Source organism: Colossoma macropomum, unplaced genomic scaffold (genome assembly GCF_904425465.1).
Source record: "Colossoma macropomum unplaced genomic scaffold, Colossoma_macropomum, whole genome shotgun sequence".
Lineage (NCBI taxonomy): Eukaryota > Metazoa > Chordata > Actinopteri > Characiformes > Serrasalmidae > Colossoma > Colossoma macropomum.
Window position 1 is genome coordinate 489,547 of NW_023495123.1, and position 25,182 is coordinate 514,728.

The following is a 25,182-nucleotide window of genomic DNA, read 5'->3' on the forward strand; positions in this document are numbered from 1 at the left end:
AGAAAATGTCATATTTAAGTTATTCTCTGTGGAGGTTGTGTTGTTCGCTTAGAAAATCAACAGTAACATGTTCTGTAATTTAGCCCTTAAATGACCAAAGCCCACTGGTGGGCCCAAAGTTTTACTTCTATAACCTTACAGAAGATTTAGACAAATCTTTTCCACTGTCTGTGGTTCTGTTGTGTCTCTTTAACAGGGCGGCTCTGCTCTACATCCATCTCTCTCCCTGAGTTTGGTAAATCAAATCTAATCATTTCAATGTGGAGCAAATGAAGAACATAAATTCCAAACTGCCAGTATTAGTTTATTTACTTTACACCAGTGGTTCCCAAACTGTGTTCAGTCCTATACTCTACAGGACACTGAACTTCCTGCTGCTTACGCCACCTCTCGCTCCTCACACACATGAATGTGCAAACTGCCACAATGCATATGTAGATCATAAATGCATATGTAAATCAGCTTTACAGTTACATACTAATGTTTTATAACTTTAGTCATATACTAATGTTTTCATAACATTGCAGTCATATACTAATGTTTACATGACTATAGTCATATACTAATGTTTACATGACTTTACAGTCATATACTAATGTTTACATGACCTTACAGTCATATACTAATGTTTACATGACTTTACAGTCATATACTAATGTTTACATGACCTTACAGTCATATACTAATGTTTACATGACTTTACAGTCATATACTAATGTTTTCATGACTTTACAGTCATTTACTAATGTTTTCATGACTTTACAGTCATTTACTAAAGTTTTCATGACTTTACAGTCATATTCTAATGTTTACATGACTTTACAGTCATATTCTAATGTTTACATGACTTTACAGTCATATACTAATCTTTTCAGAATATTACAGTCATGTACTCATCCCCAAATAAACTAGAATTTGACTTTTTGCATTTTTGTGAAGATGGGATTCGAGGGCTATCTGGGTGTGATCTGGGTATGACTCTTCTCTCTCTATTCAAAGTCATAGTTTGGTGCCGTTGTGTAAATCCCTGGGTAAATCACTGACTTTCTCAGATTTGCTTAGTACTTTCAAGTAATAATGTCATTGTCAGTTCACCCATTTATGTAACATATGTTATTTGTTAGCGCTGTGGCAGCTCTTTAAAACAGATTAAAAACAAATAAAATGTTTGTGTTACTTAAGCCTCACTGTCACCTGTAGCTCTACCTGTTATTAAAGGGCCATAAACTGGACGCCATTTCTTTTGCTTTTATTAATTTCATAATTACATACCTCAGTAATAATAATAAGATTAAGTGACTCAGTTTGTGTTCATTATCTTCTTTCAGCACTTTCCTTAAATTCTTTCCAATAATGAACTAAACTCAGTGTGTGTGTATTCTACAGCCTTATGACTGCTCTGACTCTCAGTGAGATGATTCAGCTGAAGAGGACATTACTGCTGAATATCAACACCAGCTCTCAGAGAAGAAGGTCATCACAGTCTGTATCTTACAGCGACTGTTCAACAAAACATTTACTTCATGCCTAAAACTCCAAATGTAGTTGATCAGATGGGGTTTGCTTGGTGTCTGACATTTGATTCTTCATTGTTATTATTATTTCACCTCAATTTAACCAAAGTAGAAACACTGGCGTTAGAAATCTCTTTTAAAACTGAGCCCTGACCAAGAAGGTCGCACACAACAACCAAGAGGACAGTCAACAGAGAAACAACAGCAAAACCAACAACAAATAAGCTTAACTTAATCAAAAATCAGTGTTATTATTATAAACGTTGGGATGTTGTGAAAAATGTAAATAAAAACAAAATGCAATGATGTGCAAATCATGTAAACCCTATATTTAATTGATAATAGTACAAAGACGACATATCAAATGTTGAAACCAAGAATTGAAACCAATTTTATTATTTTTTGAAAAAATATATGCCCATTTTGAATTTGACACCAACAACATGTTCCAAAAAAGTTGGGACAGGGGCAACAAAAGGCTGGTAAAGTTGTGTAATGCTAAAACACAACTGGTGGTTAATTGGCAACAGGTCAGTAACATGATTAGGTATAAAAGAGCATCTCAGAGAGGCGGAGTCTTTCAGAAGTAGAGATCAGGAGGGGTTCACCACTCTGTGAAAGACTGCACCATCAAATAGTGCAACAATTCAAGAATAACGTTTCTCAACGTAAAATAGCAAAGAACTTTTGCTTTTCATCATCTACGGTACAAAATAACATTAAAAGACTCAGAGAATCTGGAGAAATCTCTGTATGTAAGGGTCAAGGCCAAAAACCAGTATTTGCTGGCCGTGATCTTTGGGCCCTCAGGCAGCACTGCATTAAAAACAGACATGATTCTGTAGTGGAAATCACTGCATGGGCTCAGGAACATTTCTGAAAACCACTGTCTGTGAAAACAGTTCATCACTGCATCCACAAATGCAAGTTAAAACTCTAAAACACAAAGAAGAAATCATATATAAACAGAATCCAGAAACGCTGCCGCCTTCTCTGGGCTGAGCTCATTTAAAATGGACTGAGGTGAAGTAGAAAAGTGTCCTGTGGTCCAACAAATCAACATTTGAAATTCTTTTTGGAAATCATGGACACTGTGTCCTCCGGGCTAAAGACCACTCAACTTGTTATCAGTGCACAGTTCAAAAGCCAGTATTCATGATGGTTTAGGGGGGCATTAGTGCACATGGCATGGGTAACATGCAGATCTGTGAAAGCACCATTACGCTGAACGATATACACATGTTTTGGCAACATATGCTGCCATCCAGACGACGTCTTTTTCAGAGAAGGCCTTGATTATTTCAGCAAGATGATGCCAAAGCACATTCTGCATGTATTACAGCAGCATTGCTCCATATTAAAAGAGTCCCGGGGCTAAACTGACCTGCCTGCAGTCCAGACTTGTCACCACTGAAAACATTTGGCACATTATGAAATGAAAATATGACAAATGAGCTCCTGAACTGATGAGCAGCTGAAATTCTACATCAAACAAGAACAGGAAAACATTTCACTTTCTAAACTACAGCAGTGTCTCCTCAGTTCCCAAACACTTACAGAGTGTTGTTAAAAAAGAGGTGATGAAACACAGTGGTAAACAGGCCCCCGTCCCAACTTTTTTGATACATGTTGTTGGCATCAAATTCAGACTTCCAGATTATCACTACTACTCTGTTTAGTTTCTGTACATTCTGTTCTCATATTTATACAATATTATACCTTATCAGCGGACACTTACCATGTTATGTTTAAACTACAAGAATGAAAATAAAATAAATATTTTACTACTTTTTGTTGCATTTATCTCATTGTATGTTGTAGTTTCTGTTTTGTTTCACCTACCAGTTTATTAGGATATTACTAGCTGGTTGTATGCAGCTATACACAGATATATAATATATATACATATATTTATATTTTTATATGAATTATTATGTATATGAGTGAATTTGTATTTCTATTTACCTTCTGTTTCCCATGTAAATAACATGGTTTTGTTTTGTGTGGATTAAAATTAAGTATTAAAAACAAAACTTTGTGCTTGTCATTTCACAAAGGTCTTCCTGACAGACTCCAACAAATCCAGGTCCAGTTTTTGTTATTTTGTTGTTCTCCTAGTTTGCAGTTAGAATTCAGGTCATGTTTTGATTGAACTCAGATTTGTCAGTAGGAGGAGAATATCAGTCTGTCTCAATATTTAGTGAGCTCTCTACAGAGGCAGCATTTTTGCTCACAAGTAAAACTGTAAAGGGTATAAAACCTGATGCCAAAAAATATTCACTGTTCAAATGTTTAGCAACCTTGTATTTTCGTCGACAATAACAGGCTCAAGGTAGGCATTGCTAATAAAATTGCAAATAAATAATATACCACTGTATATTATTTTACAACCCCATTTCCAAAAAGTTGTGATGCTGTGCAAAATGTAAATAAAAACAAAATTCAATGATATGCAAATAGATTTAATTGAAAATAGTACAAAGACAACAAATCAAACGGTGAAGCTGAAAAAAAATGTATTGTTTTTTGAAAAATATTTGCCCATTTTTAATTTGATGCCAACAACACATTCCAAAAAAGTTGGGACGGGGGCCTGTTTACCACTGTGTTTCATCACCTCTTCTTTAACAACACTCTGTAAGCGTTTGGGAACTGAGGAGACGCTGCTGTAGTTTTGAAAGTGAAATGTTTTCCATTCTTGTTTGATGTAGGATTTCAGCTGCTCGACAATTCAGAGGCTCCTTTGTTGTATTTTGTCATTTCATAATGTGAAAATATTTTCAGTGTTGACAGGTCTGGACTGCAGATACACCAGTTGAGTGCCCAGACTCTTTTAATACAGAGCCATGCTGTTGTAAAACATGCAGAATGTCTTGCTGAAACAATCAAGACTTTCCCTGAAAAAGACGTCGTCTGGATGGCAGCATATGTTGCCAAAACATGTATATATCATTCAGCATTAATGGGGCCTTCACAGATCTGCATGTTACCCATGCCATGTGCACTAATTCACCCCTATACCATCATGAATACTGGCTTTTGAACTGTGCACTGATAACAAGCTGAGTGGTCTTTAGCCCGGAGGACACAGTGTCCATGATTTTCAAAATGAATTTCAAATGTTGATTCGACTTTTCTACTTCACCTCAGTCCATTTTAAATGGGCTCAGGCCCAGAGAAAGCGGCAGTTTATAGTGTTTCTGAGCCCATGCAGTGATTTCCACTACAGAATCATGTCTATTTTTAATGCAGTGTCGTCTGAGGGCTCAAAGATCACAGCCAGCAAATACTGGTTTTTGGTCTTGTTCCTTACATACAGAGATTTCTCCAGATTCTTTGAATCTTTTAATGATATTATGTACCGTAGAATGATGAAAAGCAAAAGTTCTTTGCCATTTTATGTTGTGAAATGTTATTGGAATACGTGTATGTTGCACACAGTAGTTATTATTGTTTATTATCCCAAACATTTCCATACAACAGACTGTTCACTGTACATGAATACAACACATAACTGCTTATTAAGAGGAATACTGCAACAGTACACAACATACAGTATATATTGTATTTATAGTATTGGTGTATATATGTATGTAATTGTGTATATATTGTTCATATAATTATATATTTCATAGATAAGTCATATTTATGCCTGTTATTGCACTTTTGCAATAAATTGCAATTTAATGAGCTCCATTTATTCCTACTGTAAAACGCTGCTTTCACTGTGAGATGATTTTCTTTTCTAACTCTGCGTTTTAAAGATCTCAGACGCTGCAGACTCGATCTCCACCGCCCCTCTGATCACCTTCGTGTGTTAATGTTGATGATGAAATATTACAGTGATGGTGGTGAATAATGAGGAGACGGAGCTGAACGTGTGTCTGTTTATTAGGGGGAGTAACGTTAGCGCGCTCAGCTAAAGCGTTTGGGAAATGGAGACTGAAACTGGGGAGCAGCGACTCTGATAAACAGCAGGGGGCGCTCTCCTTATATTCACAACTTACAGTTTATCACACTTTAGTTCTGTTTTACCTTTTTTACATCAGTAACGTCAGCTGTCTGGCTGAATAACTTGATTATTTTGATCACATATTTACATTTCAGCTGTGTGTGTGTGTGGGTGTGTGTGTGTGTGTGTGGTCGGTTGCTAGGTAACAGACATGACAGTCGATTGACTGACTGTTGACTTTGATTGAGTGAATTAAGATCAGATTTGCTTCTGTAATACGAATTAGTGAAAAATCTCTTATCTTGACCTGTCAGATCTTAAGTCAAAGGGGAAGTCCACCAATTTAGCAAAACTACTTAACCATTCAGTGGTTTAGATGCAAACTAAATCATTCAGAGTGGTTCGGTGTGAAATGCGCCTTTCTAGAGAAATTTACTGAGTCAGAATTGTTCACCATTATAGTACTAGGAACCAGGCGTCTGAAGCCTTTAATGGCTCTAAAAGCTACAGCCTGTGAAGTTATTACCCAAAAGGTTATGAATGTGTTTTACATATAATAACCTCCAAGAACCTTGTAGGAACCTTTACTTGTAAGAGTTTACTCTTTACACTCTATTCAAACCAGTTCAATTCTTTCTGTTCATGTATATTTGTCATACGTTTCTCCACAGGAGTTTTCAAATTATGTAAAAACAACAAAAATGAAGATACATCTGCATTTTTACTGTATATTCTTACTCAAATGCCACCATCATGGACTGTTCTCACTTCTGGCCTCTGGAAAGAAGTTCCGAAGTCTTCAAAGCAGAACAGCCAGGTTCAAAAACAGCTTCTTCCCACATGCAATAAGACTGCTGAACTGTAAATAAAATGCTGCTCCAATTCTTTTTGATTACTCCACACCTGGGAGCTCCAGTGCAATACACTCTCTTGTATATATACTTATTTAAAATTTATTTATTTGTTGATATATATATATGTTTACATATGCACTACACTTTGCACTACATTGCACTTTGCACTACATTGTATTACTTTTTTTTTTCCTCCACACTGTCCTGTAGATTCAGGTGGTTGTTATTTTGATTGACTCCCAGTGTGTAGTTAGAATTCAGGCTGTGTTAACTGATCTCAGGTCTGTCAGTCAAAGGGGAATGAATTAACTGGGCGTTAAGACAAAAATATACCATCACGATTCTTCAAGATGTTTTCACTGTACACATTAGATCACAATATTTATTTTGTTATAATACCTGGTAAATTAAAACAGACAAAGAAGAGCTGCATTTAAAAATACTATTACAACTATTAATGCAATGATTTGTATTCAACATGTTATACACTGCTGCACTAAATCCAGTTAAACAGGACTAATTAAACTCAGATCTGTCAGTAAGAGGTTTTAAGACACAAATGTAGCATCAAATACTTTACAATACAAAAGTTTATGATACATGATATTTTCAGAAATTGCATTTTTTTCGAATGTCTGCCAAACAAAGTAGAGCCACATTTAAAAAATACTACGAAAATCTATGAATCCAATAATTTGTGTTCAACATTTTACACACTGCTGCACTAAATCAAAGGAATCTGGACTAATGAAGCTCTCTTTGTATTCAAACATGCAGTTCTTCAGTGTTTCTAAGTGCTCACAACATCCATGATATACTCAGAAAAACACTTTTTGTTGTATTGTGACAGAATTTATCATGGTAAATCTCTGCCCTGTTAGATCTGCCCCAGACAACTGGAAGTGCTGTTATTGAGAAATGGAAGCTTATAGGAGCAACAACAGCTCAGCCACATAACTGTGGCCTACAAAGAATCACAAAGGGAGGCCACCGAGTGCTGAAGAGCTCAGTGCATTAAAATCTCTTATCCTCTGTTACATCACTCACTACAGAGATCAAAACTGCCTCTGGAAGCAACGTCAGCACAGGGACTGTACGCCAGGAGCTTTGGGTTTCCATGGCTTCCATGGTAACGTTTGGTGGAGGGGGGATGATGGGCTGGGGCTGTTTTTCAGGGTTTGGCCCCCTCAGTTCCAGTGAAGGGTGATGTTGATGCTGCAGCACAAACACATTTTACACAGTTATCTGCTTCCAGCTTTGTGGCAGCAGTTTGGGGAAGACCTTCTTAAGGCTGCCGGCTTCTCTCATACACTGTTTACTTTATACACTGATTACAGGAAATCTCTCCCAGTTATACATATTAGTCCTCACCACCCACTGAAGAGCTTCCTGTCCAACATGCAGCAGTTAACATAATGGTTAGCAGTAATGGGTCATTTCCATAATAGAGGACATTCTCTGCCCTTTCTACATTTTACTGAATAGAAAAACAGCCATACAGTCTATTTCTATCCATTCCTACACTGTTGTCAATAAAAAATCCCCAATGTCTGTTATGTGTTTTCAGTTTTAGATATGTAAACTACTTTCAAAAGTCACAAATCCAGCATAATGATATGACCTAAATCAAAGGACAACAGTTTTTATCTTAAAAACTGTGGTATGTGGTATAAAACTGATAAAATATTAAAACATACTGAGACCGTAGAGTCCATATTCTGAAACTAAGCTGCAAAAAACAGCAGCTTTTCAATTATATTTGTGATGTCATTAAAACCAGTGAATTTTCATACATCCACCTGTTCAACCAACAGAGTTTAGCTCCACTCACTCATGCTGCAATTATTAGGACTGTTCCAGTCTGGATTGCATATTGAAATGAGGCACAGCCAATCAGAACAGAGCTCATTTACATATTTCCATCTCAAAGGCTCTGTGACAAAAGCAGAATGTTTAATTCTACAGGATAAAAGGTCACGTCAAAAATGAATTTCGTACATGGGCCATTTAAAATGTCTAAAAAATGAAATGTATATTTTTATTTTAAACAAAAAAAGTGTTTTCTAGTCTACAGATGAGAGGTAAGCAGACTGTTCAACTGAGTACTGTAGAGTTTTAGCAGTTGTCCCATTTGTAGGCTGTTTCTGTGAATAGTAATAGAGGATATAATTATTGATATCGTAGAGACTGCACACCGAAGAACTGCTGCGTGAACAGGGTGACCTACAGCTGATGATTGTAAGGGGATTATGGGGTTTAGCAGAAAGATTTACCTTTCTCTGACAGAGGATGAAGATATGTAGTTTCTGCACACTTTACATGCTAAAAATGTGTTACCTGAAAAAACAGTGGGAACACGTGAACATCAGGTTTTGCTTAGGACCCTGGGAAGGCCAGGACCAGCAGTGGACCAGCAAGTTTTTCTTCCTGTTCTTCAGGCACCACCTACTGGCCAAATGCTTAAAATATAAAACCTCCACATTTTCTTTAGACATCATAATATTACATATATGACTGTATTAAAAGAACAATATTTTATTGAATATAGTTGTATAATTCACAATTACTCAGCACTAGTGTGAATAAAATATTATAACTACCTCACATCAAGTTAAGACACCCTGGAATGCTTATTAAATGAAATAAGCTCAATACAAAATCCAGAAGAAAAGCAATCACACTGACGATTTCTCTGTGCTTCACTAACCACACAGCCATATCTGTACATAAACATCTCTCCATTATATAATCTTGAACATGAACAAAGCATAGAGTAGTCAAGTTGAGAAATAAACAAAAGCATGGACTAATGGACTAAGGTCAAACTTATGTTATATTCCTTAAATGAATAGCAATATTATTAATATGTGGTTTAAAAGGTAAATCAGAGTCCAGCTATGCCAAAATTCCCAACTTTAGTTTTTATTTCTGGAGCCAGATTTCCAAGTCTTTTATAACACCTTTTTCCTCTTTGCTTCTCTACTCATTATAATTATTGCTGTCTTTTCTTCATTAAATTTTAGAAAATTGCTATTCATCCAGCTAACTGTGTTGGACAGACATATTATGAGCTTGTCTACTGTAGTGACATCATCTGAAGCTATAGATATATGCAGTTATGTATCATCTGCATAACTATGAAAATTGATGCCATGCTTCTTTATAATCTGACCCAGTGGCAGCATAGACAAAGAAAGACAGAAGTGGACCTAGTACAGAGCCTTGTGGTACACCCCAGAGAATGTCATGCATGTTCACCTATGCTTACAAAATACTGTCTTCTAGTTAAATATGTAGAGAAGCAGGTTCAATCCAGAAGCATAAGTACCAAAACATCACCTGCATCAGCATTTATTCTCAGATCATTCACCACCTTCACTGATGCTGTTTCAGTCCTGTGATTTAATCTGAAGCCCAACAGGAATTTTTCATGGATATTGTGTTCATTTAAGACATTATTAAGCTTTGAGAATTTTCAATTTTTCAACTATTCTATTTAAAAATGGAAGGTTAGAGACTGCTCTGTAATTGTTAAAAAACAATATTCCATTAATGAATAGTGCATAAACTATTTTCAGTAGCCTATATTACTGATGTATTAAAATAATGTTATTTGTTACTTTGTTAAAAATTAAAAAAAAAATGAGCTTTAACTATAAATTAATTTACACAGTTGTACTATCATAATTTGTAATTTAAACATAATAATAACAAAATGACAATATATTTTATACAGTTTTTCATACAATTTCATATATACACTGCAAAAAAAAAAAACTGGCATCTTGCCAAGTGCCAAATTATCTTAAATCTCGTTGAAATATCTAATATTTCCCAATTTGAGATGGTTGTGCACTTATTCTAAGATTATCTAGCCTATTTCTTTAAAAAGCAAAATGATCGGAAGGAATGGGTGGAAAAGGGCATCTATACTCTGGGTGACCTCTACAATCAGGATGGTCTGAAAACTTTTAACGAGTTGAGTTTGGGGTCTCTGAATCACAGCTCTGGAGGTATCTACAATTTACTATGGGGGGGTCTTCGACTCTCGACATCAAACTCCACAGGCTGCTGATATTATTGCTAGGGTACTAACGATATATGGGAAAGGTCATGAGGCCTCAGCATATTATTCTATGCTTATTCATAGCGCTGGCTCTGGTAATCTTATGGCCTTAAAAAAAGTCTGGGAAAGACTTAAACTTGACTCTGGAGGAGGATGAATGGGCGCGAATATGTCAAAATTTTAAAATAATGCCTAGAGACAAGGCTGAAGAGGGGGACTTTATTCATGCTATGTGTCGTTGTCCTAGAGTCCAGAAATTTTGCAGCGCTTTATGATTTTGTTTGTAAAGTACTAGGTAGTCAAATCCCCTTTTGCCCAAGACTGTTTGTCTTAGGAGATCCTTCTGGGCTAGTAATCAGGGACAAGCATTTAAAGGCATGGATTCAAACCAGTTTAATGATTGGTAGGCAGTTTATCCTTAGGAGGTGGAGGGAAGCGGGCCCTCCATCATTTTAAGAATGGGTTGCTGAGATTGGCAAAGTAGCTGCATATGAAAAACTATCATTTAAATTGTTTGGGCATTTAGAAGTGTACAGATGTAAATGGGACAAATATTTAAGATTTATAGAGAGCTCTTAAAAGAGCAGTGTAACATGCAGTGATCCACTTTGTTGTTATTGCCATTTTTTACTTTTATTTTGTTGTTCATTATTAGTTTTTTTTATTTATTTATTTTCCTTTCTTTTAATGATACAGAACCTTGTACAGTACTGGTGTACCCGGTTGAGGTGAGGAGGCGGGATGCAAATGCGAGTTGCTTTTATTCAAATTAAAGTTAGAGTCCCGAAACTGAGTAGAAGTTTGAAAAACAGACAAGTTCATGACGAAAACAAAATCAAACTACAAAATGTACAAAACCAAGCGACAAGGAAACATCGACAAGGAAACATCCACAATGCAAGACAAAGACTGAACAAACACAGGGGTATAAATACACTGAGGGAAAATAAGAAACACCTGGGACTAATGAGGGGTGGAGCACAGACAAGTGGAGCTGATAACAAGGGGGCAGGACCAGGGAGGAGACACAGAACAACAACAAAAGCACATGGTATAAGAAAACAAAAGGCACATGGCTACAACAGAGGGGAAGAAACAGACACTCAAAGGGACAAAGGAAGAATCCGTGTCAACTGGATTAAACCAGGTCATGAATGTTGCACCGACACAGCTGGGGGGGGGTAGGGGGAGGATAAAGGGGCTTATGTTGTTACAATTACTGATATGTGTGGTTTTGTATTAATCTTAGAGAAAAATCAATAAAAAATGTTAATCATAAAAAAAGCAAAATGATCTGCTACTATAGTGAGATAAATTTACACTATATTGCCAAAAGTATTCACTCGTCTGCCTTCACACACATAAGAACTTGAGTGAGATCCCATTCTAAATCCATAGGGTTTAATATGATGTCGGCCCACCCTTTGCAGCTATAACAGCTTCAACTCTTCTGGGAAGGCTTTCCACAAGGTTTAGGAGTGTTTATGGGAATTTTTGACCATTCTTCCAGAAGCGCATTTGTGAGGTCAGACACTGATGTTGGACGAGAAGGCCTGGCTCGCAGTCTCCGCTCTAATTCATCCCAAAGGTGTTCTATGGGGTTGAGGTCAGCACTCTGTGCAGGCCAGTCAAGTTCTTCTACACCAAACTCGCTTATCCGTGTCTTTATGGACCTTGCTTCGTGCATTGGTGCGCAGCTTGGATGCAGCTGCTCGGCCATGGAAACCCATTCCATGAAGCTCTCTACGCTGTTCTTGAGCTGATCTGAAGGCCACATGAAGTTTGGAGGTCTGTAGTGATTGACTCTGCAGAAAGTTGGCGACCTCTGCGCACTATGTGCCTCAGCATCCGCTGACCCCGCTCTGTCATTTTACGTGGCTGACCACTTTGTGGCTGAGTTGCTGTCGTTCCCAATCGCTTCCCCTTTGTTATAATACCACTGACAGTTGATTGTGGAATATTTAGTAGTGAGGAAATGTCACGACTGAACTTGTTGCACAGGTGGCTTCCTATCACGGTACCACGCTGGAGTTCACTGAGCTCCTGAGGAAAACAAGGTCCTGCACAAATGATTAAAAGTTTTAGTTTTAAATCATTTAGCTCCATTCACCCACATTCACTGAGGACTCACTCATGGGCGCCCTCTAGAGTTGGGGAGAAAGTTTTGGGCACAGTCAGTACGCGAGCAGTATGTAGTGGGTTATTTGAAAACAGTCAGTGTCTACAGTAACACTCTGAACTGAAAGTGGTCTTGTGTTTTCAGGCAGGACACATCAGGAAGCAGTGGAACCTGAATGTCTGAACTGCTGCTATAATGACACTTTCATATTTGCTTTTGCTCCTGGAGGCTCTCAGTGTTTCAGCTGTTCTCACAGATAAAATTAAAGCTTACAAACTGTCTGTAAAATAAACGTTAAAGGATACATATGAGCGTAAATGTTTTTTTGTAATATATATTAACCAGTATTTTTCAGAACACTTGTTTTCTGTCCATTGAGTGATTGTTTTACCCTTCTGTGTTTTTTGTCTGTCCCACAGAGAGACACTCCCTGTACTACGTTCACACCAGTGCTGCAACCTGTGGCCCTTGGTTTAAGCGCACTGTCCTGCTTGATGGTGAAACAGTCTACTGTTGTAATCCAGCCAAGGCATCGAAACAAGAAAGAAGAAGATGACGGACATACTTCGCAATGATTTTACGATGCTTCTCTATCCTGTAGGAGCAGTTTCTCATGAGGGTCTGTGCTGAATTAAATCATATAAACATGTATCGCTGCTGCCGGAACAAAATCTCGTATCTCCAAAATTGATACATTTACAGGAGAAGGAAAAAGCCTACTTTACTTTTAATGTAAGTCAGTGGAACCAGAATTATTACCAAGGCATTTTGGGTCATTTCTTTTGGTCCATTCATCATGAAATTTACACACAATTTAAAGGACAACAGGCATTCAGGCATTGAACAGGCATTCATTACATCAAAACATGAAAACATATTAGCACTAGGATAGGCTCCAGCACCCACTGTGAACAAGAAGCACAAGCAGCTTAGAAAATGTGTGTGTGTGTGTGTGTTTGTACATACACACTCAAAAAGCACTTTATTAGGCAGACCTAACACGTATCATATGGGATCACTTTGTAGTTCTACAATTACAGACTGTAGTCCAGTTAGACTGTTCTTCAGTGGTCAGGACCCCCATGGACCCTCACAGAGCAGGTACTATTTGGGTGATGGATCATTCTCAGCACTGCAGTAACACTGACGTGGTGGTGGTGTGTTAGTGTGTGTTGTGCTGGTGTGAGTGAATCAGACACAGCAGTGCTGCTGGAGCGTCCACTCACTGTCCATCGTGACTACAGTCATTCCTGATTGAACACATTCCCTATTCCCGATATCTCACATTGAGTCAAAGTTTTGACCCGTGTCCTCGAGTGAGGGAAGAGAAGTGGGGCTTTTATAACTTTGAACTTGATATTTCTTCAAATCTGACTTTGGTTATTAATCCAATATTAGAATAAATTGTCTATATCGGTATTTTCACACTGAAAAAGCCTGATAAGAATTTTTCCAGGAGTGCCCCCAAACAATGGCGTCTTAAAGCAATTCAACCCCCCACCCTCACCAAAGTCTGTGCAAGCCACTCTCCTCAAAGTCATATGTATATTACTGTAAATGTATATGGTGAATAGTGTGTGACAGAATTGCTTCCTGGAAAATGTCATTTCAGGAATCTAGGGTCTTGGGAATATTGCAGTGTTTCCTAGAAATTCATACATACATACATACATCATCTAAACCGCTTATCCTTCTGGGTCGCGGTGGGGCCTGGAGCCTATCCCAGCTGTCATTGGGCGGAAGGCAGGATACACCCTGGACAGGTCGCCAGTCCATCGCAGGGCAGACAGACAGACACACACACTCACACCTAGGGGCAATTTTAGCATGTCCAATTGGCCTGACTGCATGTCTTGGGACTGTGGGAGGAAACTGGAGTACCCGGAGGAAACCCACGCAGACACGGGGAGAACAGGCAAACTCCACACAGAAACGACCCTGGTCACCCGGCCGGGAATCGAACCCAGGCCATTCTTGCTGTGAGGCAACAGCGCTACCCACTGCGCCACCGTGCCACTTCCTAGAAATTCCAATGAGCAAATAAAAAGGCCCTGAGAACATGAGACTGTGTTAACACAGTGATGATGGTGTGGTTTTTTTTTTTATTTCAGATTCTGACGTCTGTAAAAGGAGTTCAGATGATCGTTGCGTTGAAAACAGACCCGGTTGTCGGATGGAGGAATTCTGTACATGTACGTCATTATTAGACGTGTGTGTGTTATTATAAATGTGTGTGTTGAGTTGTGAGTGAAATGCTGTGAATAAACTCTTTTTGTGTGGATTTCAGGTGATGGACTCTCTGAAAAGTGTCCAGGTGATCATCACATTGAACACAGATTTGGCTGTGAGGTTGAGACATCCTCCAGTGGAGATACCTTACTGAACACTACGGCTGAAATCAGAGTCAGCGGAAAGATCACGGCCTACTACAATTTCCACACGGATCGGTGGGAAGCAGCGGACAAACAGTTCCTACGAACTGAACCAGAATGGGGCAATTCGTCCCAGTCCAATCAGATCCTCAAGAACTTTCTGATGCAGAATTGCCCAGATAGACTGTTTTACCTGCAACTTTATGATGTCTTTTCACCATTAGTTCTCTGTTTCGCTATAATAGATTTTACAGTTGAGTCTACAGATGAGAAAGAGTCTACAGATGAACGTCCTAAAGACAGAGATAGACAGAAGCAAGAAAATGGAGAAAAGGGGGGAAATGGGGGATTCGTAGTCCTCCTGTGTGTGACGATTGGTTGTGGTATTGTTGTGATGGCTTTGGCACTTTTGAAAAGAAAGCAACTGAAAATAATCTTCGCAAGTCTTACATTTGATGATGCCTGCAGAAAAGATCTGAAAGGTGAGACCAAAATCAGACTATTTGTGTTCCTGCACACCAGCAGTGTAAAGGAATCACTTAGATGGATAAATGTGATGTACTGATGTTCAGCATCTGTTTCGGATGTGCTTGAAGTGCTTCATTTTATGGATAAGCACAAAAAAGACAATGCAATGTGTCATATGATCATTACAGAAACATTTGAGCAGTTCTTTTTGGCTGCCATTGTATTATTATTATTATTATTATTGTTATTATTATTATTATTATTATTAACCCAGAGCAGCAGAGCCAAATCCTGCCCAGCGCAGCTCCACTGGTTGGTAATCATCATTTTTCTACTGTGGACTTTTACAGCATCACTTACTGACCTTAAAGAAACTCTTAACCCACAGCTGAAACAAACAGGAATCATCAGTATTAGATGGAGTTCAGTGAAAGGAGATGATGATGATGATGATGATGATGATGATCTCTCTGAGTGTTGAAGAATAAAGATCAGGATGGAGGAGATTCAGCTGAATTTGAGAGTGAGTATTTTAACACTGTGGTCTGCAGAGAACAAACTTAAATATGGCATATTTCTGCTAATTGTACTGCACAATTTCTATTTATTTATTTATTTATTTTATTTTATTTTTTTTTTGCTGAATTTAACTTACTGGACAAAAATAAAACATGAAAAATAAATGTGCCATAAATTTTGCACAGGCCACATTTTTTAAATTCAGTAAATAAACAGTGATTGTGTATTAAATGTTCAGTAGTGTGTCTCTGTAGAGGACGTTCACTTATTTACACTGAGAACATCAACATCATCATAAACATTTGACCAGGCGCTCAAACTTTCACACACGACCACAGCTGCTGCTTTCTGTTAACAAGATATGATTCAAGTTAAGTTAATAATAATAATGTAAACCCATTTCTAGACTCTGATCAAACGTGATGTTCTTCACTCAGTGTTTCTGCTGTTCACTGAATTCTTACTGCTCATTTCAGAAAGATTCACTCGCTCAATGGAACATCTACATCACTTTACTGCTTCAGTGGACTGTATACCTCCAGCTTTGAGTACTATTGGTTATTTTATTATTATTTCATTTTCAGTGTCTAAATTATACACTTATTACATCATAAATCTGATCAGACAAATTTTATATTCTTCACTCAATATTTCCTCCTGCTGTTCACTGAGCTTTTACTTTTTCTTTATAGAAAGACTCACTTCTTCAATGGATTTAATATTAATTAATTAATTCATATTTGGCAGCTAAATGTTTACCAGTTTTACAGTCCCTTGTCTCGTTCTCTGTCAGGCGAATGTGATGATGATGGTGATGATGATGGTGGTCAGTGCCACGGCAAGAACAGTCAGACTTGGACTGCAGGACTGACCACAGCTGGAGGTGAGTTCTTCACCTGTTAACAAAGGGAACGTCCACTAAACTAAACACTGAATCAACACTCTGAGGGAGTTTTTCCTTGCCACTGTTGCCATTGGTGACGCTCATGGGGCCTCGGACCTGGATTTTTCTGTAAATCTGTTTTGTGATGACACTGACAGAGCTGAAACAAAACCCCAGAATCCTTTGCTGATGGCAGTGCTAAGTGAGATTAACACTACTATCATTATTATCATCATCATCAACATTACAGAACCTATTTTCAGTTCCTCAGCTCTCAATTCAGTGTTCGGTTCTAATACTTCAGTTCTCAGTTTCATATCTTTTTAATGTTAGTGTAGCTTTACAGTCGTATCCTAATGTTAGTAAAACTTTACAGTCATATTTTAATATTAGTATAACTTTACAGTCGTATCCTAATGTTAGTATAACTTTACAGTCGTATCCTAACGTTAGTGTTAGCTTTACAGTCGTATCCTAATGTTAGTAAAACTTTACAGTCATATTCTAATGTTAGTATAACTTTACAGTCGTATCCTAACGTTAGTGTTAGCTTTACAGTCGTATCCTAATGTTAGTAAAACTTTACAGTCATATTCTAATGTTAGTATAACTTTACAGTCGTATCCTAATGTTAGTATAACTTTACAGTCGTATCCTAACGTTAGTGTTAGCTTTACAGTCGTATCCTAATGTTAGTAAAACTTTACAGTCATATTCTAATGTTAGTATAACTTTACAGTCGTATCCTAATGTTAGTATAACTTTACAGTCGTATCCTAACGTTAGTGTTAGCTTTACAGTCGTATCCTAATGTTAGTAAAACTTTACAGTCGTATTCTAATGTTAGTGTAGCTTTACAGTCGTATCCTAATGTTAGTATAGCTTTACAGTCGTATCCTAATGTTAATGTAGCTTTACAGTCGTATCCTAATGTTAGTATAGCTTTACAGTCGTATCCTAATGTTAATATAGCTTTACAGTCGTATCCTAATGTTAGTATAGCTTTACAGTCGTATCCTAATGTTAGTGTAGCTTTACAGTCGTATCCTGATCCTATTCTAAATTAAAATGTGATGTTTTTATTTTTAGGAAGATGGAATTCAAAGAATATTTCTCTGCCAAATTTAGGTAAGACTTTTCTCTGTTATCCTTAAATCCTACAAATCATTCTGAGGTTTTTGATATCAGATTACAAGCTTATTACAAGTCAATGACAAGTTAAATTAATAAACAAATGTTATAATAACTCACTGGCCCCAAAGTTGGCCGGTTGCTACTGTAATTAATATTTATAGCACTCATACAGTAATGATTGTCTTGTTAGATGAGTGACAGGCCTTTCTGTTCATTTTACTGTCTGAATAAGAGTAAATGATCCGTCAGAGTCTTTCAGTGCTCACTTTACATTCACTCTTTAATCTCACTTTGTTTTTGCTTAGAATGAACTGAGTTCATTGTGTGAATGTGGTTTCTTACAGCGTCAGAGGGAAATGACCACTCTGACTCTCAGTGAGACGATTCCAGCAGAGGAGGCCGTTACTGCTACAACACCAGCACTCAGAGAAGAAGATCCTCTCAATCTCATAGTCATAGTCAAAATTCAGCTAAACATCCAATCAAAACGTTATAAGCATTTGTTAAAAGCTCCAGAAGTCAGAGTTTAATTATATCGAGCTGTATTGTATTAAACTCAGTGTGGGGAAGTGATCTTTACAGTCTGTATCTTAAAGTCATAGTTAAGTAAAACATCTAGTTTACTCCACTCAGTACTCCAAATGTAGTTGATCGGGCAAGACATGTTTGATGGAGCTATGAAGCTAATGTAGCTAACAGTTAGCATGGTGCTAACTGCAGACCTAAGGCCTCAGACTGTGGAGGTGTTCAGTATCTCTAATAGACCTGATTATGTGGTTTCTGACACCATATGACTCACTGATATCTGTAAACATGGAGACAATACAGACCAAAGTCAGGCCGCTTTTACGGTTTTAGCCATGCTAACGTAATGTTGTTCATTTGGGTTGAGGGGAAAATTGGGAACATTTCTGTACGTTCCGTTCTCATTTCTACACAGTGTTATACCGTATAAGTGGACATATGATTATTTTTTTTTAAAAAAAGAAGAAATGACTGTCAAAATAAGCCTTTTGTTATTTTTTTACATCATTTATTTCATTGCACATTGTAGCTTCAGCTGTATTTAAGCTGCCAGTTTATGATGACGTTACTAGCAGTTAAACAGGTTTATGTAGTAACTTCTACTGATTCAGCTCCATTTCAGTCATTAACATTCAGTTGCTGATTCTCTTTTTTGGGGTTTAATTTCAGTCTGTTGTGCTGTTTCAGCTCCTGAACTGCTTTACTGTCCATCACTCCTCTCACTTTGGAGCTTTAGCACTTATCTAACATCTTCATTTGCTGTGCTGATGGACACTGAATGGATTAAGGAGCTCCACTGTGAGATTTCCTCTATTCAGATGAGCCTCTAGCAGATTCTGCTCATATACATCACCTTATGTTTCTGTACTGTGTTCTATATACATCTATATTTCTGTATGAATTAGTCTGTGAGGCTTTCTTTCACAGCCCCCCTAGATTCTAGATACTGACCAGGTAACTGAGAAGTACAAACTCAAAAGTCCTAGTGATTATTTTGAGTAACATGATGATGTTTCAATGCAATCCAATGCAAATTACCCTGAAATGTCCTAAAGATCTCACTAATATGCTGATAAAGAAGCATAATATCTCAAAATTATTGGGTGGCTAATATAAACATACACTAAATTTCACTGTAAATTCACACATTTAGGGAGGAAAGTAAATCAGAAACTCTGCATGAGCTGTATGGAGTAAAATGACAACAGAACACAAAGATAGTTTTCTGCAGTAAACAGTAAGAGCCCAGTTTAACCTCAGTAAGAACCACTGTTTTCTTTATCAGCCCAGATTCAGTTTAGTTTATAGATAATGAACAGGTTAGTACTCTATAAGACTCTTTGTACTTTATTCCTAATAACCACCTGGAACTTTTTACCCAAAACAATCACACAGTACTGTGAAGCACTTACCCAGTTAATATCTAGAACCTGTTGAGTGTTTCAGTGCAATTTAGGTAATTTGTCTTGGAATTACCAGGTTCATATCTAGAACTTAAGAGACTGTAAAAGAAAGCCTTATTAATTAGTCTGCATAAATGAATCTGTATTTTTATTGTATATTTTTATTTTTGTCCCAATATCAGATTTTTAAATTACAATTGACTGATAAAAACAATTTTTTTGTGTTGGTCATTTCAGAAAGGTCCACCCCACACTGTCCTTTAGATTCAGGTCAAGAAACTGTTTTTGTTATGTTTTTAACTCTTTACTCTGTAGGAAACAGATAAACTGAGGAATAAAGTATTAATAATGATAATTAACATTGATAACTCACCTCTTCACTCTTCACTATGACCACAGATCACACTAATATAGTCAGGCTGAAAAAACAGACAAAATGAATGATTTACAGGATTATTAATCAAAAGCTGTGATTTCGTCTCCCTGCAGCACGTATTAATATTTCTGCTTCCTCAGTTTCTTTGAATTTTTTAAACTGGGACTGTTTTTTTATAGTTTACTTGTTTCATTACAGTAGCAGATGTCAGCTCTCAGTTAATGTTCACACTTTATAGACAAAGCAGTACATGTAAAAATAAAAAAAGCAAACAGAAACAGAAGAAGAGGAAATAAACGACGTACAGGATCATTAGACTAACACTGATCTAATTTCTGTGTGTATAGATATACTTTGTAAACATGTATAACAATCTTTAAAAAGCCAAATGAATTGCTCTTCTTGTCGTGGGGCTCTGTGACGCACGGGTGCAGTTTATTGTCCTGTAGATGGAGTAGTGGAGTCAAGTCAGGTCTTACTGTCATTCCAGCTCTATACAAGCACACAGTGAGACTAAACAACATTCCTCCAGGACCAACACAGGAACACGAGTGTGAAACAAGACAATAAACACAGTGCAGACAGTACAGTAAATAATACGAAAGACAGTAAATACAGAACAGAACACAGGCAACTCACGGTACTAAGAGTATGTGGAGCTGTGCAGAGGAGGATGGAACACACTATGACATATTAGCAGATAGAACTAGCAAATATGAGCATAGCAGTCACTGAGGTAGCAGCCAGAGCAGCAATATACAGTATACAGTCTTTGGTTGATACAGTAATTCTAGCAGCTAACATTGTTAAAGTGAAGTAAAATGTGCAAAAATGCAGATATTCAGATCTGCAGTCGTATCAAATGAAGTGTTTCAGTGAAATGCAGTAACTATATTTAAATACAGTATAATTTGAAACTGCAGGAAGTGGAGAGTGAGATAGTCTCATATTGTTATGTGTGTGGGGGTCCGTGTGGGTGTTATGTATGTGTGCGTGTGTGTGGGGGGGGGTCCGTGTGTGTGTGTGTGTGTGTGTGTGTGTGTGGCCGTGTGGGTGTTATGTGTGTGTGTGTGTGGGTCCGTGTGGGTGTTACGTATATGTGTGTGTGTGTGTGTTTGTGTCCGTGTGGGTGTCCTTCAGTTCAGTCCGTGGGAGTTGAGGAATCTGATGGCTTGTGTAAAGAACCTGTAGCCCAGTCTGGCTCTGAGTGCAGCGTTTTACTGGCGTATCTGACATTATGAGTGATGTTTGTCATATTCATTTTAAATTTATGGGTCCTGTGTCGACCTGTCTAAAAAGATATAACTGTAATTTTGGGCACTGACAAATATAAACTTCATGAGGAGTCTGGCTTCTTAATATTTCCCCCATTATATCAAAAACAGGACTGTAAAATGCCGGTGTGGGGGGTGGGGGGGTGGTTGAGTTAAATGGATACAAGTTAAAATAGTTTCTGATCACTCGCCCAGAACTATCCTTTAATTTTAGACAGTAGAAGGATGAGTTTCACTAAAAAACAAAGAAAATAACCTGTATATTACCTTTTTCTCTACAGCAAACGGGTTTTGGGCAGCAGGACGTTAGCATTACTGCTACTGAGGGCTGATTGGTTAGCATTACTGCTACTGAGTGCTGGTTGGTTAGCATTACTGCTACTGAGTGCTGGTTGGACTGAGTGCTGGTTGGACTGAGTGCTGGTTGGTTAGCATTACTGCTACTGAGTGCTGGTTGGTTAGCATTACTGCTACTGAGTGCTGATTGGTCAGCATTGTTGATACTGAGTTCTGACTGGTTAGCATTACTGCTACTGAGTGCTGGTTGGACTGAGTGCTGGTTGGTTAGCATTACTGCTACTGAGTGCTGATTGGTCAGCATTGTTGATACTGAGTTCTGACTGGTTAGCATTACTGCTACTGAGTGCTGGTTGGACTGAGTGCTGGTTGGTTAGCATTACTGCTACTGAGTGCTGATTGGTCAGCATTGTTGATACTGAGTGCTGACTGGTTAGCATTACTGCTACTGAGTGCTGGTTGGACTGAGTGCTGGTTGGTTAGCATTACTGCTACTGAGTGCTGGTTGGTTAGCATTACTGCTACTGAGTGCTGATTGGTCAGCATTGTTGATACTGAGTGCTGGTTGGTTAACATTACTACTACTGAGTGCTGATTATTTAGCATTACTGCTACTGAGTGCTGACTGGTTAGCATTACTGCTACTGAGTGCTGATTGGTCAGCATTACTGCTACTGAGTGCTGGTTGGTTAACATTACTACTACCGAGTACTGATTGTTTAGCATTACTGCTACTGAGTGCTGGCTGGTTAGCATTACTGCTACTGAGCGCTGACTGGTTAGCATTACTGCTACTGAATGCTGACTGGTTAGCATTACTGCTACTGAGAGCTGATTGGTTACATTACTGATACTGAGTACTGATTGTTTAGCATTACTGATACTGAGTATTGATTGGTTGGTGAGCAGAGCAGCTCATTGGCTGTTCGTCCTCACTGACGTCATGAGGGTCACAAGGTGCCGTTTAACATGGCTGCAGTAACTCACAGCTGGCAGTGATCACTGGTCTTGTCCACTCTTTACTTTACGTACTCATTATTTCCCTTGACCCACAGCACCGCAGATTCAACGATTACCTGACCCAGCACACCTGATCAGCTCATGAACAGCTCAGTAATCAGCTGATAAGCTCCATCAGGTGTTTTAATGTCAGCAATGTAAGTTGGAACCGTGCGGAGCTGCCGGACCTCAGAAGCAGGTTAATAAACTCTGATTTAGTTTGCTCTTAGCAGACACTGCTAGGCTGGTTAGCGTTAGCATCTGCAAACTGGAAAGATGATACAGTTTCGTTCAACAGCTACGTTTACTTAAATACCTCAGTTTCCACAATCTGTGTTTCACACAGCTCGACACAGGACTGAGTGTGTTACATCAGTAAATACGATCGCCGTTGTTCATAAGGTCAGATATGTCAGCGCAATCCTCTCTGGCAGTTCGACTCTCAGTATGAAGTGCTCCGCCATGTTCGAGGAGTGGGCGTGGCTATGTGTTCATAAGACCTGTCACTCCAAATCAGTTAACCAATAGAGAGGGCAGGCGAATACCCTCTTCTAAGCCCCACCCCCTGTTAAAAAGTGCTAAAAGTCAAAGTCATCTGAAGCAAAAAAGATATTAGCAAAATCAGCAAACAGAAAGAAATGAAAGCAAAAACTGGTAAAATGAGTCTAAATTTATATCAGAACGACTGAAAATCAAATCTTTTTGGAAATTTAAGTTTGACCAGGTGTTTTCTGTCAGAACACACTGACATGAGGTTTTTTCCGCTATGCTGCTATTAAAGTCAGCTAGCTAACATGCCATTGTCATACAGTGTAAAGGGTGGAACGGGGTACGAGTTCATTTGAAGTATTTTTGTGGTTTGAATTGATGTAAAATATTGCTTTTGTTCATCTAAAGTAAATTTTTTCTTCAGATTCTCATTATTTGTATTAGCAGTATATTTTGGACACACTTTTACATTTCACTTATGAATTTTATCATCAGTTATTTGAAACTTTTGGCATAAAATTAACTCCATAAAAAGCCATCCTTCTTACTTACTGACTGTCTTTAGTGTATTTTAGTTATGGATGGAAGCAAAGACAGTGGATGGATTGGCCTTAAGACAGTTACGTTTCACAAAGAGCCCTGGTTGGCCTTGCTGGTCAGTCTATTCAACAGCTATCGTGCAGTTTGATAATCAATGCTTTATCATGTATTTCAGCACTGCAGTAATGTGGTACTCACAGTCACCTCAGAGCAAGAAGGACCTGGTTCATCTTCAGTCCTGGTTCTTTCTGAGTGCTGCCTGCATGATCTCCTTGTGTTTCTTCTAGGAACTTTGATTTGCATGGTACTAAAACACATTTGATGAATTGAGGACTCTAAATTGCCCATAGGCTTGAATTTGTGTGTGTGTGTGTGTGTGTGTGTGTGTGTGTGTGTGTGTGTGTCTATTAGCTCTGTGATGGACTATTGCCCTCCTTTCCACTCATTGACCTTTTTCTCCATGTACTGCTTTTTGTAGTTTTTTCAAAACTTTACAGACAATGTCTGCAATGCTACAAACATTTGTATGTAATTTAAAAAGCAGAAGAATTTATCAATAATAAAGCAATTGTTCTGTTAAATGTATTTTTTTTATTATCGGCATAACACCCAAAATAACAATTGGCTTGATATTTTTGTAGGTGTATGTGTGTAGCTTCACTGGTGGTTCTGGATAGTAAATAAAATGTCTATATTTGTGTTGTAGTCATGGCGACCCCTGGTTCCTATCACCACCACTGTAAAGACATCTGAACCATTTTACACCAAAACCACTCTGAATCCCTCTGTTTACATCTCACGCACTCAAAAGACAGAGAGAGAGAGAGAGAAAAGAGAGCAAAAGAGAGAGAGAGAAAGACAGAGAGAGAGAGAGAAAAGAGAGCAAAAGAGAGAGAGAGAAAAGAGAGCGAAAGAGAGAGAGAGACAGAGAGAGAGACTATGATTCACTACAGCAGCAGAACAAACATAGCAAACCCAGTAGTGATGTTAGCCTTGATACTGAAGCTCCAACACACTTTAATTAGAAGCACAACATCAATGCTTGATTCATGTTCCAGAAACACAACGACTCCTAAAGCTTCATTTGAGCTTGAAGCTGCATGAAGCTCCAGTTTCCTGGTTGCAAATCAATACTAAACACTATTAATTCTTAACCTTGATTCAGATTTCACGTACACAGCCTCAATAAAAGAATATGTGAAAGTCTACACTCTTAAAAATGATGGTTCTTCTAGGGTCCTTTAGTAAAGAAACTGGTTCTATGTAGAACCATGAACATTCAAAGAACTTTCTGCATGATTAAGGGGTTCTCTGCATCATGAAATGGTGCTTTGGATCGATGAAGAATGCGCTGTAGATGGTTCTATATAGAACCTTTTTGAAAAGAATTCTATACAG

General features: G+C 38.0%; 1 protein-coding gene across 2 annotated transcripts in view; it reads left to right on the top strand.

The window, feature by feature from the left end:
* LOC118801031 overlaps positions 1–25,182 on the top strand; it is a 258,503-nt gene that overhangs the window by 206,514 nt on the left and 26,807 nt on the right. For both annotated transcript variants that reach the window (XM_036561223.1, XM_036561224.1), the window contains one exon: positions 17,837–17,875. In XM_036561223.1, the coding sequence (XP_036417116.1) occupies positions 17,837–17,875 (39 nt within the window). The remainder of the gene's footprint in view (positions 1–17,836; positions 17,876–25,182) is intronic.